Genomic DNA, 15,176 nt, shown 5'->3' with positions numbered 1-15,176 from the left:
TGTCTGATGTCTTGCTGTTAAGTGTCCAATAAATCTAGTATCTACTTTCAAGAGATTAAAGAAGAAAATCCAGCAGTTTTCAGTAGTTAGTAATTGATTATGACTGAATTTCCTCTGTTGGCATACCCTGTAAAGGAACCATCTTTTTAAAATTCTTTATCAGTCATGTCAGGTAGGAAACGGCTGTCCTGACATCCTAAAAAAAAGTGTGAGAAAAATGGGCAGTTTCCCAGTGTGATTGCCTCTTTTCTTGACTGGTGGGACTGACTGTATCATGTTTAGGGTGGACACCTGTTAGATGGCTAACAAAAGGGACCATGCATCCCTTCCCTGATGACTAGTTCAGAACACAACAGGTTTTCCACAGTCACATGCTAGAATAAACACACACAAAGAGAAGAAACTCATGAGCTAAGAAGAAATAGTGGCACAAACAGCAACTGTTCCAATACCTTGCAATTAGTAAGTGCCTTGTTCAGTTCCTCCTTTTCACTTGTAGCTGCTATTGGCAGTCTTTTCTTCAGAGAAAGCTCTACAGGGAATGTTGTAACATTTTATAAGAGTTCTGCTTGTGTGAGGAATGACTGGTGTTGGTAGAAAATACTTGTTCCTGACTTCATCAGGAGATTTGTCTATGTAAAGGCTCTGGCAATAACAGCTGTATTTCTACAAGAGGTGATACAAGAATTCTCCATGGCTAATCAGGAAGACAGATACTGCAAGGATTTTTCTTACTCTTCTATTCAGTCTCTTCCTTGTTTTGTTTTAAGGTCCTATTAGAGATAGCATGAAAACACAAAATGCTACTTCAAAGTCAGGCTTCGGGGCCTGATTAAAACACAGAAATGCAGAGAAATGCAGAGCTCCAATCCATATTTAATTTATCTAAAGAATTCAGAGCATATCGAGTATACTATGCTAATACACTATGCTAATCTCTGAGCCTTTCACATCTTGGCAAATGAGGTTAAGGCCAGAGTGGTACAGTGACTCCTGCATGCCCCTATCCGTAAACTGAGTTTAAAATTTGGGCATTACTTTAATGCTGATACCATATGTGTCAGTACTCAGGTGTGTAGGTAGGAGAAAGAACAGGCTGCTTTTGTTGGCCTCCTGTTTCCGTGTTCATTAAAATCAGTAAATTATTGTGGTAATCTAAGACAGATCTGTATTCCTAATCCTCACAAAGGTCAGGCATATACAGATACTCTGTAATATTCAGTCAATGCTACCTTTGCGCTTTGCTAAAAGACTCCAGAAATCTTATACCTTATCTCTTCTAAAGCTATCAAATTCTTCAAATGTTACGGTGCCACGCAATCTCTTATTTTAGTTCAGACACCGTAACGTTTATTGATGTTACATCTGCGGCTACAATCCAACGCTAAAGAGAAAAAGCTTAAAATACAGCAGCAGTTTTCATTTGCTTACTATAGTTTGTTAGTAGGTAAAACTGCTTCCTTATTAGCAGCTTGTTAAATGTCTGCTTTTAAGTGTGTTATGCAGGCATGATAAGTTATTCAGAGAGCTGAAAAAATTTGATTCATTACCACTTCTCATTAATATTTATGTGTTGCACACCGAAGAGTACAACAGGGATATGTTTATATGTTTGACTTGGGTATTTTCTGCCATCCTCTAGGGTGCTGTCGAGCATGACAAATGCAATCTTGGCTCGAGTTTATAAGCATAACGATCTGGACCTAATGACAAAAGAAGCCACGATCCCGATAATCAATGGATTGTCCGATTTATACCATCCTCTCCAGATTTTAGCTGATTACCTAACTCTTCAGGTAACAATATAATCCCCGTTTCATAACTTTTTTTTTTTGCTAAGTCTTGGTCTTGGTAAGTATTTTGGGAAGTTCAAAATAATTTATTCCTAGGTTTTTCTAAGTGGTAATTACATGGCACTTGTTATTTAAAGAGATCTTCATCCAGCGATATAATTAAGAACTTGTTTAATTTAAAACAATTACCTAGTCCTATCAGCTGTAGTGGGACTGAAGTTAAGCATATAATTAAGTACTTCATTGGAATTAGGCCGCAATTCAAAAAATGTGCAAGAGGTTTTACATACTAAGATAAAGGTAAGATGTTGGCTCAGCCAAAGCCAGTGGAAGTCTTTTCACTGACTTAAAAAACTCAGTAGTTCCCTCTTGTGAACTACTAACCTACGAACAGTTCAAAAGGAATCACTATCCATGTTTTAGAAAATTGGTTGAACAAATGTTTTTTGAAAAGCCAGTTAATGCTACCAGTGCAATCACCTAGTGTTCAGACACTTAAACCTGTTTAAACTTTTCTTACATCAAAGAATAGTTAAAAAAGATCATATTTTATAGTTTAATCTAATGAAATATTTGATTTGACAGCAGGATAATATTTTACACGTAGAATACCAGATGTTTAACTGTGAACAGAAGGACTATACTGTTTTACAATCAGTTGAGGAAATGGCTTATAAAACAGATTATTATACTGCAGTGCTGGTTGACAACTATGATGAACTCCTCTGACCTTGTTTACTTTCTGAATGAATAAAAATCACACTGCTTGAAAAAGGGAGGGCAGAATAATTTCCTGATTCATTCAGCTGTGTTTCTTAGCTGTCAAAGACTTTGCTATGGGACATTCAGTATGTGGAAAAGATCTAAGGAGAGTAATATTAAATTATTTATGCCTTAAACTTTAAATACTGAAAGACTCATATTTAGTGAAAATTAATTTTTCCTTACGTTGATTCGTATTTTTTATAAAATTGTCAATACTTAAAGTGAAGATGCCAGCAAAAATTGGTGAACTTGAGACTAAAATGCTTTACATACCTCAGGATAAGATGCATTTGCGAGATCTCATTAAGCCAGGGCTCAATGAACTGTTCAAATTACGTAAGACAGTGAGCTGTAATGAGGATGTCATCAATCATTAAATGTCACAATTTCATTTAAACCCTGTATGTAACTGTAAACCAGGAGAAACGTACAGTTGTGTTTTGTGGGACGTTCTATCTTGCAAACACCTTAGTTATTAGCATTTTATCAATTGTGAATAACGGGCTTCGGGAATAATCTGTGACTCATAGTCTACACAACTATTGATATCTCTGCCCCTAAACCTGATCTTATCCAGGCCACTGACTCTGGCACCAAAGTTAAGAGTGCTATTGCCCTGTACTCCATCTCAAGTCAATGAAGAGAGATCACTGAGCTTCTCAGTCACCCTCTAGAGATGCATCTCTTTCTCCACTGGTCTTAGAGAGAGCAGAATGAACATATGCCCTGTTGATCATCCTCTGCTCCTCCTCCATGGCGTCCTTGTGTAGTGCAGCCATGGTAGAAGCTCCATGTGAACATGAGCTCACAGGCTGGACTTTTCCTTGGTTTGAATACCTAGCACAGCAGCAACAGCAGGTGGGTGTCCTTGTTGCATCAAGCACTGGGGAGGACATCTTTGGAGAGAGTGTCCCTGCCTGTTTTACATGATGAGGAAACAAGACCATAACAGTTGATGCTAAAATGAAAGAAACATTTGACATGAAGAGGTATCACGACAAAGTAAGCACTTACAGAGATCTCAAGGAAAGGCTCAGCTTTTGGATAGCCATGGAAGCTTTTTAAAATTTGCAGCACTTTCCCAGTCAGCCTGATAAGCAGAGCACTGTTTCCTCTAACTATGCTTGTTTCTCCCTCAGTCTTTCCAGCATGTTCCTTAGCCCAGATTTTGTCAGGAGGTCTTTAGAGGGCAGCTGGGTGGCTGCCCCGCTTTGCCAAGGGCATGCTGTGCCACTGGTTTCTGACCCACTTTCCATTCTTGCTTTCTTACCCAGGAGAGAGGGGGCAGGCACAGGGGAGCTCTCAGCGGTGCGCTGTGGGTGTTGGCACTGCTGCTCTTTCCCTTTCTGACCTGGCCGTCTGCTGCCTTTTTTCCTCTCTTCACAGTACACTGAGGTGGAGAAGACTGGTCTTATAGCCAGTAGCATGTAATGAAACAGAATTTTAATCATATAATGAACTTTACCAGGTCACAGAAGTAGAATTAACACTTGAAGAAGTGTGAGCCACAGGATCTAGTTGTTACTTACCACAATCAAGCTTCTTGTGCGATTTGCAGCAGGGTAAAAAAAAGATATTATCCGAGTGCTGTCTGCAAGAAGATTAATATAGGGATGTTGAGTAGTACTACTGATTCTTTAAATGAGTTGAAAGTTCATATATAACATTTGGACTGCTTTCCTGCAATGCAAAGGCACTTTATTTGATTTACACATACATGTAAACTACGGTAGTGGCACAGACCGCTACTCTTATATTTAAATGTAACTACAGAATTTGTGTAGCTTCGTTCTCTTTAAAAATGTCTCTTCCTTAGCTCTGTAAATATTTTCCTGCCTGTATCTGCTCCTCCCTGCTGTCAGTACATACGCAAAATGTACTTTTTTTTTTCTCTTCTTTTTTCTCCTGCTGCATTTGCCAATGGAGTACTACATGCACTCTGGCCCTCTTCATGCTTCGCACATTTTTCTTCTGCCACTTTCGAAATCCTAATAATTTTGTCATGTGCCTTCTTGAATCCTGCTCTAGCACTTTCTCTTTGCTCTGAAACTGCCTAATTTTCTGGTTTGTTTTTGAGAATGTCTTCTTGCTTATGGCTTCTGATTCCCTTTTCACAGGTGCGTTTCAGTGTGGTTACTTTAGTATAGTCTGTTGCATTCCCTGGACAATGTGAGTGGTTTATTTTCAGGGCTGTCAGTTCTTGTTCTGTATTCAGGATGTTCTTGTCAGATCTCAGTGCCCTCCTGTCATGAATACTGGAGTGAGGTTCTTCGGGTTCAACATTCTCTCGCCCGATGCCTTCTTCCTGAGCAACCTGAAGCCCTTCACGTGTTTGACTTCTAAGCTGGCTCTGCCCTTCAATACTGTGGTCAGGATTAGTGCCCTCTATTATGCCGAGAGGGATGTTTTTCTCAGCATACGTGCTACTCTCTTAAAAGTTGGATTGAGCTGAGTTTGTGCTTGGGTTATAACACACAAGAAACAGTTGTAAACATTAGGCAACCTGATTTTGAAGGTTTGGGGATTTGACCTTTAAAGACTATGAGTTTGTGTGCTGGTACTGGGCATGCACAGAGACACTTTACTTCTCTGTGCTGAAGGCATGTAACAGCCACTTGCTGAGTCCACCCGGTGCCCCTCAGTCTCCTGGGAAGAAGCTGTGAGCCACAGCTTCTGCTCTGCAAAGCTTGCCTGAAGGGCAGCATCACACAATTTGTATTCCGGGGACAAACCGGGTATTGACATTGATTCAATTGATACTAATGTCACTGGCCAAATCAGCTAGCTTGTAGCTGACTGCAGGATGGCCAGACTGATAATTAGAGTGGATCCATATGCCACTAGCTTTTTTTGTCACTGCTCTGTAGGGAAATGTATTTTTCAGAAAGCAATTGTTGGCATAAGAAATCCACCAGTGATTCCTTCTTAAAAACCTAACTAATTACAGTGTTACCTAGCTTGAAGAAGACTGCCATATATTCTCAACTCCTTGATGTGTGACCCAAAGACCTCAACTTATTGTAGTCTTTAAATTCATCACCATTGTTATCGTCATCATTATTCTAACAATTAGAAATCCCAGCTAAGATCTGGACTGATCCTCTAGAATATACTGTTTCAATAACCGTGACAAAAGCCAATGTGGGAGTAAGAAAGATAACCGGCCCAGCATCTGTCTTCAGCTCAGTTTGAGAGACAGTAGATCCAAGTTTGCCTGGTTTCTAATTTACTGGATTGCACTGTCTCCCAAAGGACTAAAGCTTTGACTGGTCCCCTGCTTTCCATTTTAAATTTTGACAGATTATTGATTCATTATTAAAAAGCTTGTTTTAATTGAGGGTTGTTATGACTGTTGTGGTCAAACATTTCAGATAATCTATAAAGGTGTCAAAGTTTCAGCCTAGCTGGAAGCAAGTCCAGACAGAGGCAGACACGAATGTCCCTGGTTAGTTAAACCAGTCTTCTCTAAACATGCAACAGTACTAAATCACTAAGCGTGCTTATTTTTTCCCAGGGTTTGACACAGTGATACACTGCAACCATGGATAAGAACAGAATGAAACATCGTAAAAGCAGCATGAGGATCAGAAAGTTGACTGTAAAGTTGACATTAATTATTTAGCAGGGATTTTTCACGATAATAGCAAAGCCGAGTTTTGTGGCATTACGGCAGCAATCACTAGTTTACCAAAGAGGCATTCATAAGGGAGAAGAGCTGTAGACTTTTTAAATATGTTATTTTTTGTATGGCTTTACTAGGAGTATAAATATTTTGAAGTCAGGTTCCAAATGTAAAGGGAAACTGCAGAACACCCAAGCAGGTAAAAAGCCTACATCAATATAACAAGAGTTTGGAAAAATTAGGGAGGAATGTAAGGGGAAAAATATCTTCAGAGGCTCAGGTGATCAGCATGTGTTGTAAAGGTTCTGGTTTAACCTAGAGAGTTACCATCATGGCAAAACACTTTTAGCAGGATTTTCTCTGTGCAGTATACATAAAAAATATCTCATTAGCTTTTGTGTTGCCTCTAAGCTTTCTGCTTCTGACTAACACAGTCCTCTCATCTTTCTTGGAAGCTGAGGATGTGTGTGTATAAACAGAACAGTCACAGTCATAGTGAGCTGACTTTAGATGAAGAGGTTTCAGTTACAGCAGCAGTCTACCAGTGGCAGCATAAAGCTTAGCACAGGATATAAAATGGGCTCTACTAGCTTGATTCTGCCTTGTCTACAACTTCTTCCATTAGCTAAACATCTTCATTAAGATTAGCTCAGCTATGTCCACTCTATACAGTAGTCACTGCAGATGTGGCTTTGCAATTGGCAGTGTATATTGAGGGTCATTATACAGACATCTCCAGTACTTCGTATTTTATCTGTAACAGCTAGTAGCTTGCGAAAACAGAGAAAAGTATTTAGTATGCACTGTGCTTCTTTTAATGCAGAGTAGCAGCTGGTAATAAGGTGTAAGTTATTTAACATAGCAGTATATTTGTGACTCACTAGTCAGTGCTTTGAGCATTAGAGGCTGCAATGTCTATTTTTAAACAGTAAGATCAAAAGAACTCAGGGCTGTCTCATTTGCTCCTGACTGTGGGTTCATGTCTCAGCTATCACTAAGACCTAGCTGGAAACAAGCTCTTAAATAAATGCTTTAGTTTGGCGTTCTCCTAGGAGCACCATTGCTAGGAGATGTAGAAGGAGTCTGAAAGATCCTTAGAGACCTGCAGAGCTGTTATACTGAAATAACTTCTATGTCCACAAAGTCCTGATTTGCTGTCCTGTGAATGCGCTTGCACCAACCATCTGCCAATGAGCCTGCTGCTAACAAACTTCAACTGAAAAAGCAATAGTTTCACAAAACCACAGTTTTAGCCTTTAAACTGTAGGCAGCCTAGTACTCCATTAGGTTTAGATTTCAACGACATTTTAGTGTCGTTTAATGTTTCAAGTGCTGCTATTTTTGCCTCAAAATTGTGGTCACTGGCAGAACTGCCAATAACTTTGTTCTGGAACAACTTCACAACTATTTGTTTAGGAGAAACTGCTGCCAGGAGAGGAGGGGGTAGTCTCAGCCCTTTTCCTGGTCGGTCTTTTGGTATCTTTACTGCGACTGCCTGCAAGGTTGCCCGTTAGTACAGCTCTACAATGTGGGTGCTTATCCTCTCTGACAAGCATTGAATCATGTCACACAAAGTGTTGAAACACTCTTTGGCTTCCAGCTACTACAATGCAATTGTAGCACGGCCCAGTTTTGAACTAAGAATAAAAGGCTCTCCGATGTGTCTTTAGTCTTTCAAGTCATGAGGTGGAGTTGTACAGAGCAGCCATACAGAAGTATTTGTTTATGCCTTTGCAAACTTCCTAGTATCACCTTAAGTACCTATAAACAAGCATATTTAAAACAAGGCTTACTGAAGCGCCTTAAATTGTCCTGCTCTGGAAACATGAAACTCCTGTTACTCTTGTTCCTCCTCAGGCCTTATCTGTTTGTGGCTGAGGGCCAGAGTAGCGGAACATGTACAGACTGTCAGTACCGTCAGGCAAAGCTACAGTTAATGCCGTAGTGATGTTTCAAGTTTGGGTGATCCATATGTTACAGAAATCACTGCACTGTTCCATGGAGAGCAAACCCTGCATGCCATGAGTGGCACAGCTGCTTTCAAAGTGTTACTCCTTGCTGTCATAGAATCACAGAATCATAGACTGGCTAGGGTTGGAAGGGACCCCAAAGATCATCTAGTTCCAACTCTCCTGCCATGGGCAGGGACATCCTGTAGCTGTCCTGTACAGCTGTGATGGTTAAAATACACTCTACGGGCACAGCCACTGCCATGGCCTCAGGGAGAGACATGACATCGTGTAGAGAGAACCAAGCCAGAACAAAACTGAACAGGGATATTTTCACAATTGGGAGGAGAGCTGGAAGAAGTGCTGTCCTAGGCATTAGGACTGCCTCTAAATTAAGAATTTCTGCCTTTCACTGATATGTATGAGCACCAATCCACAGCTGTACAGCTTCAGTGCTAAAGTTACTGCGTGTCCGGCGCTGTGTCTCTCAGCCTGGGCCTCACCCTATGGCATAGTTGTCAATGTGTCCTTCACTGGAGAGAGCTGCAGCACTTGGGTCTTCATGTAAAACACGAGAGGCTTTCCCTCCCTGACCATCTTGTCGCTGCAGCAGGTTCAATTAAAGGTGTGGTTCCATGCAGCTGGCATTTGAAGGTGGCCAGCCTTCTTTGCACCAGACCCATCTGATCAACCCCTCCTACCTAGGGCATCAGCTTGCTCAGCTCACCTGGAACATAACCCCAGGGCTGTCTGATCCATTCGACAGGAACACTATGGCCAGCTGAACGGGCTCACTGTCACCTGGATTGGGGATGGAAACAACGTCCTCCACTCCATCATGATGAGTGCTGCAAAGCTGGGAATGCACCTGCGTATTGCAACTCCCAAGGTAAGAAAGCCATGCGCATGGAGCAAGGAAGGCAAACTTTGCATGTTCTTGTCTCAGCTGCTTGGATACTTCCCAAGGGCCTCAGCTAGTGGTGCTTGCCTGTATCTTAAGTGCCAGCCAAGGTTCAGAATCCTGATTCAGTTATTTTGATGCAAATCAGGAGTAATTCTACTGAGTCTGACTTAAGAAGGGGAATTCATGACTGCAGTATAAATTACGAGGGATGATAATTCCATTTGAGAAAGTGTTACAAAGTCATCCAATGCCCTCTCCCCCCTCAAAAAATTTGAAAGTTGTTTCAGATTGGTGGAAGTGTTGGATCTTGGCTGGTTCAGATTGGTGATGCAGCTTTTTAATACTGCATTGTAATACAATATAAAATATAAAACAAAGTATCAGTTTAGAACAAAAAATTAAATGATATATAGGCATTTCATTCTGTAACTGTTGAAATTTACTTTTCTTACCTTATCAGACCAGTTTATCTCCAAAATAAACTTTCAACAAAATCAACATAATTTCCTCAAGTTTTAGAGTTCTGCAAGACATTGTTCTTCCCATAGAAATGGTTCAATCAGTATTTTTTTTAATTGGTGTTAATAATCAGTAAAGATCTTATATATGTTCCATGATATGTTACCTACCATCTCTTTTGGCAGGGCTTTGAACCAGACCCAAGAATAACTGAAATAACTGAACAGTACTCCAAAGAGGTAGGAGCCTAAGAAATAGCCTAGTAGAGTAGTTTGAATAGAGTTTATTTTTGTTATGAACAGAGTTGGAGTTCTTTGTCTTCCTGATCTTCCTGATTTTATTCACGTTAGTATGGCACCAAGTTACTCCTCACGACAGATCCTTTGGAAGCTGCAGATGGTGCCAATGTCTTAGTTACAGATACGTGGATAAGTATGGGACAAGAAGAGGAAAAGAAAGAAAGACTAAAGGCATTTCAAGGTTATCAGATTACAATGCAGGTAAAAATTGAGATTGAGTTTTTTGTTGATGCTTTTACAGTTTGCATTTATAAGAATCAACATCAGCAAAGCATGGGTTTGGTATTTTTTTGAGTAGGGCCATGAAACAACCACATGCAAACCTCCCTCCAGCTTGAAAAACTCACAAAGATAACAAAATTTGAGTTATCTTATACACTTCACATGGCTTGACCTCTTTCAGAGCTTCCCAGTGAGATCTAACTCTAGAACACATGCAGGAGAGCTATCCCTTTACTTTTTTATGACCTAAAAACTATTTCTAACTTTGCATTTCCTCTTTGCTACAGCAAATGATCCTCTATATTTTATTTAGAATGAGCAGCTCACAGATTAACTCTTAAATGCCTGGGCAGCATTTGGGGCAATTTCGTGTGTATCTGTCAATGAATAAAGCATTAAATGTGTGTCTTTAAAATAATGTAGTTAAAATGCTTATCAGCCCAAAATCGGTTAGAAAACTTAAAGTCGTAAACTATTAATTGTCCAAGATAAAAAGGACACTTTCCTTGCTGAAAGAATTACTGATTTAATTAAATGTGTTTTAACGTAAGTTCTCAAAATACTATTGACGGATATGTCTCTGAACTGGCCTAAAATGGTTTAATTCATTATTCATTCGTATTAGATCAATATATTATGAGTGACAATATCAAAAGAAAAAAAATGTAGCCTTTTAAATCATGATTTAGTATGTTCTTGTTGCAGTTATTGATAGTATTATATTAGTCAATGGCATTCAAATAAAGATTGCACTTCATTGATACACTAGGTCACTGGAGTTTTTACTCCCCTACTAAAGGCAGAGAAATAGGACTAAATATTTGACTTTTATGAAGTCAGCACTGAACTCTTACTGACTTAAATAGGGATATTGCCATCTCACTTACAGATGAGGAATTCTTTCAAAGTCAGTGGAGTTCTTCTGAGTTCATCATCCAAGTAACTAGAGTGGGAGCTAATACAAAATTTGTTAATCTTTTAACTAGTTAAAGATTTTATTAATATCCTCACATATTTCTTTATTTTTATATACTTTTTGATCTACAGACTGCAAAATCTGCTGCTTCCAACTGGACATTTTTACATTGTTTACCCAGAAAACCTGAAGAAGTTGATGATGAAGTATTTTATTCTCCACAGTCATTGGTTTTCCAGGAGGCTGAAAACAGAAAATGGACAATTATGGTAAAAAAGGAAGATAACAGTAGTTAGAAGTTAGGGTCAGCTTCTGTTCTGTCTTACATTACAGGGTTGGATTCAGCTTAGTTCCTCACTAAATAGTAAATGTTAATACATATGTTTCAAATGCACCCCACAGCACACCACAATTTTGACTATAGGCAGCATGTTTATGTAGCACAAATACTTCTGGACACAAATGTGACCTATTTTGATGATAATCTGCTGTTGCTTGACCCAATTTTTATCACTAAGTGAAATTTACAATATAAACTGTAATTTTTTGGTATTTAAATCACTGGGTTTACTCTAATGATTAACTCAGCTGCTCAATTTTAAAACATGTTAATGCTGAGGTCCCAGAGTCTGATCTTAGAAATTACAATTTCCCAAACACTTAAAGCTAGGTTCTGCAGTTTCCTCTCAGGAAAAACTGCCACTGACACCAATGGGAACTTTCCCTGAGAAAGTGCTGCAAAAGCAAAACTTTGAAAGGCCCTGAAAAGTTATGGTGTGGGTAATAGTGTGTGATCCATGGGAACTATGAGAGGACACTTGGCATTTAACATAAACTATAACTCCCCTCTCAGCATTCCTAGAATTTCAGAATATTACTGCCAGATCTCAGTAGCCTGTCATTTATCGTCAGCTTTAGAACCATCATGTTGACAAAAGCTAGTGAAAACTTTCAGAGGTGAAAAAAAACCCACAGAAATGACATTGTCATAGCTCTCAGATGAACTCTAGATGTGCTCCAGGTGAGTAAGTGTATGATCATTTTATTTTCCAAAAACTCAGATTTTGGACACGGTCAAAATTGTTAACAAATTTGTGTTAAATTCATAGTTTTGGCCTTAAAATTCCCAAAAGTGCTCATATTTTTAATTTTGCAATGTTTCTAATTGCCCTAAGTATTAGTTTTTCAAATTAAAATAAACCTTTTACCTTGGGTTCCCGCTGCACATTTTTTGGGGTAAGAAAAATGTCATATTTGTTTTTTATCAAGTTATAAATATAATGAATGTATATATTATTTTCTACCGCTTTCAGCTCAGACAACAAACTGAGAAATAAATTATTTGCTCAGCTACAGTTCCAAACAGGGCTGAGTGTAGCTACGTCATGGGTAGCGGTGAGGGACTGCACAGCTGCATGTTCAGTCCCTACTGTGTGCCTGGGACAGCTTCTCATACTGAGCAGTGCTGAAGGGAAAAGAAGGACAGACAACAAGACCACAACCCTTGGAGAACCTTTGTAAATCCAGTTGTGTGCCAAAATAACAATTTGCAGTCAGATATTGCTGTGAAAACAGTGTGAACCAGGTAATACCTTGTCAAAACGAAACAAGCACGGGGCTTGTTATGTACACTGGTGTGGGGACAACAGCAGAGCTGCCACAACACCATGTTTTATTGAGCTGACATTCCCATTACTCTCATTTCACAGCCATACATAAGGTTTGTTGAAGTACTAGGGAAGGGCAGGAGGGGGAGGTGACACACTATTAACCTCCGTGAGGATTCTCCATGTTTTACCTCAGAAAGTATAGCTAAACAGGGATAAATTTCAAAGTCTTATTCTAGTATGGCTCTCACTGATGCTAACGGAAGTTCTGCTGAAATCCACAAGCAAGCCCATGTGCTGTTTGGATCCCTACAGGATCTCCTAGCAGTAGCTGAGGACTCAATATAAGATGCCCAAAAGGCCTCAGCATTTGATCTAAATGCTCCGAGTTTCTCCTAGGCTGTCCGTTAATATATTTTGTTCGCACTGAGAAAACCTATCAACTACAATACAGAACATCCTAACTGATTTTCAGCCCTTTCCTGATTCATCATCAGAAATTCTAGCAAATAAATCTAAATGTGCAGTTTTTGTCAGGACAGTAATTTTCAGCACAAGACTTCAAAGCTGGAAAATATTTCCCCCTTATTTATTTTTATGGAGTATCTGTTTCCAATGTGATTGGATTTTTTCTTTTCTTCCTCCTCTAGGCTGTCATGGTTTCCCTGCTGACAGATTACTCACCGCAGCTACAAAAGCCTACATTTTGATGCTTGGATTCCTGCCAAGAGAAAAATATCCCTCATCGGCAGAATATTCTGGTCTGCAAATACATACATCTTTTTCAGAAGGGATCAAGGCAATGAATGATTCTTTAATAAAACCATATAGTTAGCTGGATAATATTGCATTACGTTCGTGAAAATGTTCAAGACAATAAACACCACTGCAAAAGCTGCTTTTCATCTCGCTGCTCCAAGTTTGCTATGCTTTCTAGTGATCAGCATCATGGGAAATGTTCCAAGGTTGTACTTTAATGATTGGCTCTACCAGCATCATAGGCATAGCATAGTCTACACATAGCTGTGTTGGAACTCGTATAGTGTAGTATGACAGACATAACCTTCTCCCTAAACCTGTCCATTTAATTGCTGATCTCATGGAGTGTGCGCAGAGAAGCAGTGCATTACTCTTTGCCTTGGTTGCCTGCACTTCCTGGGCACCGTGGCTCCTGCTCCTGTTCTCCAGCCAACCTCCAAATCCCATTCCTGTTTGACATAGAAAATACAGAGACCTTGTGCTCATTATCTTCCTCCATGACATTCCTGTGGGCTGGCACAGGAGGATATTGTTGCGGAATTGGAATAGAACAGCTTCCGCAGAGTTGGATGCGGCAGAGAAAGACGGCTGGAAGGAACCGGTTCATTCTTTGTCCATTTTCCCTAGACCTTCACTCCCTAAACAGAATTTCGGCTAAAGAAGCAAGTTTCTATTTCTTTATTTCTAAGCAAACATGAGAGGCACCTTATGATGGAACTGTATACAGCTCCTTTGCAGAAAGAATTTGCTGCATTTTGTTTGCCACTGTAACATGGTGTACGTTTCAGCTAGTCCTTCTCAGTAGTAAAGAGATCTATGATGTTTGTAGCTTTTATGATGGCTGGATGTGTGTGTTTAATTCAGGTAAAGCTTTGAGTACTATTAAATAACACCTTTTTTGTTTTTTTCTAATTAGTTTCAAGAATCTGTGGATTTTTTTACTGCTATAAGACTGGAACAATGTCTGTGATTTTTTTGAAACTCTGCAAATGGATTTACATTTTCTGACCAGCTGCAAAACATTATTTAATTCCTTTCAAAATCGGAGTTTGCTGCTGGGCTACACAGATCACTGAAACAAAAATAAAAGTACATTTGTTTATCTACCCACTTACGATTGATTTGTTGGTTTTGCAGGCCTTTGTGTGTCTCTTGTTAAAATTAACATTTTTCGTTACAAAATCACAAGGGTTTCAATAATTCAGTGATCATTTACACTTCAGCAGAGATCTTGCTGCATCAATGATGGAGGAATAGGGTTTGTGCTAGAAATCAATGTTTTACTTCCAAGTTTAGTATGGGAAGGAAAAAGCATGCAATACAGTATATTCTGGTTGTATTAGGTCCTACTTTGTGAATTAGGTTCCAGTTCAGCAAGAATCTTAAAAGTATGGTTGGCCCTCTTGGAGCTCATGAGCTGTTCAAGTGTTTAGAATTATAGATATCCTTACTAACCTGATTTTAGTGCTAGCTGAAAGTAAGACAACTCATTTTGCTAGTCTTTTCATAAAAAACACATTAATATCAGTTTTATTGTGTTGATTAATGTACTATCAGTGAAGCCAGAGAGATTTATAATAATGAAGCTTTATTGTTAGATGTTCGTGGTGAACATTAACAATTATCTGCTACTCCCGTGCTTCTCTGTGCTCTGATTAGAGCTAATGTATATCTAGGTTATTGCAGACTCTTTTTAGACTTAGGAATCTGAGCAGGATGCCAGACGTCTGAATCCCCTTGACATTTTTAAAACACGTGCATAGATCTGCTGCGTAGCACGTGAACAATGGAGTTCAACGTTTCCAGGGGTTTATTTTCATATGGTTCTATTCCTCTATGAAAATATACAGCAAAGGATGGTAGTCCTTGCTGCGTCTTGCA

The 15,176-nt window shown here is 39.3% G+C and overlaps 1 protein-coding gene across 2 annotated transcripts in view; it reads left to right on the top strand.

The window, feature by feature from the left end:
• Nucleotides 1–13,246, top strand: part of OTC (ornithine transcarbamylase) — a 32,400-nt gene extending 19,154 nt beyond the window's left edge. For both annotated transcript variants that reach the window (XM_086608573.1, XM_086608582.1), the window contains exons 5-10: nt 1,643–1,796; nt 8,896–9,018; nt 9,678–9,731; nt 9,843–9,992; nt 11,061–11,198; nt 13,187–13,246. In XM_086608573.1, the coding sequence (XP_086464699.1) occupies nt 1,643–1,796; nt 8,896–9,018; nt 9,678–9,731; nt 9,843–9,992; nt 11,061–11,198; nt 13,187–13,246 (679 nt within the window). The remainder of the gene's footprint in view (nt 1–1,642; nt 1,797–8,895; nt 9,019–9,677; nt 9,732–9,842; nt 9,993–11,060; nt 11,199–13,186) is intronic.
• The last annotated feature ends 1,930 nt before the right edge of the window (nt 13,247–15,176 follow it).

This window comes from Tauraco erythrolophus, chromosome 1 (assembly GCF_009769465.1).
Source record: "Tauraco erythrolophus isolate bTauEry1 chromosome 1, bTauEry1.pri, whole genome shotgun sequence".
Classification (NCBI taxonomy): Eukaryota; Metazoa; Chordata; class Aves; order Musophagiformes; family Musophagidae; genus Tauraco; species Tauraco erythrolophus.
Note: the sequence above shows the minus strand (reverse complement) of the source record. Positions and strands in the feature narration are given on the sequence as shown.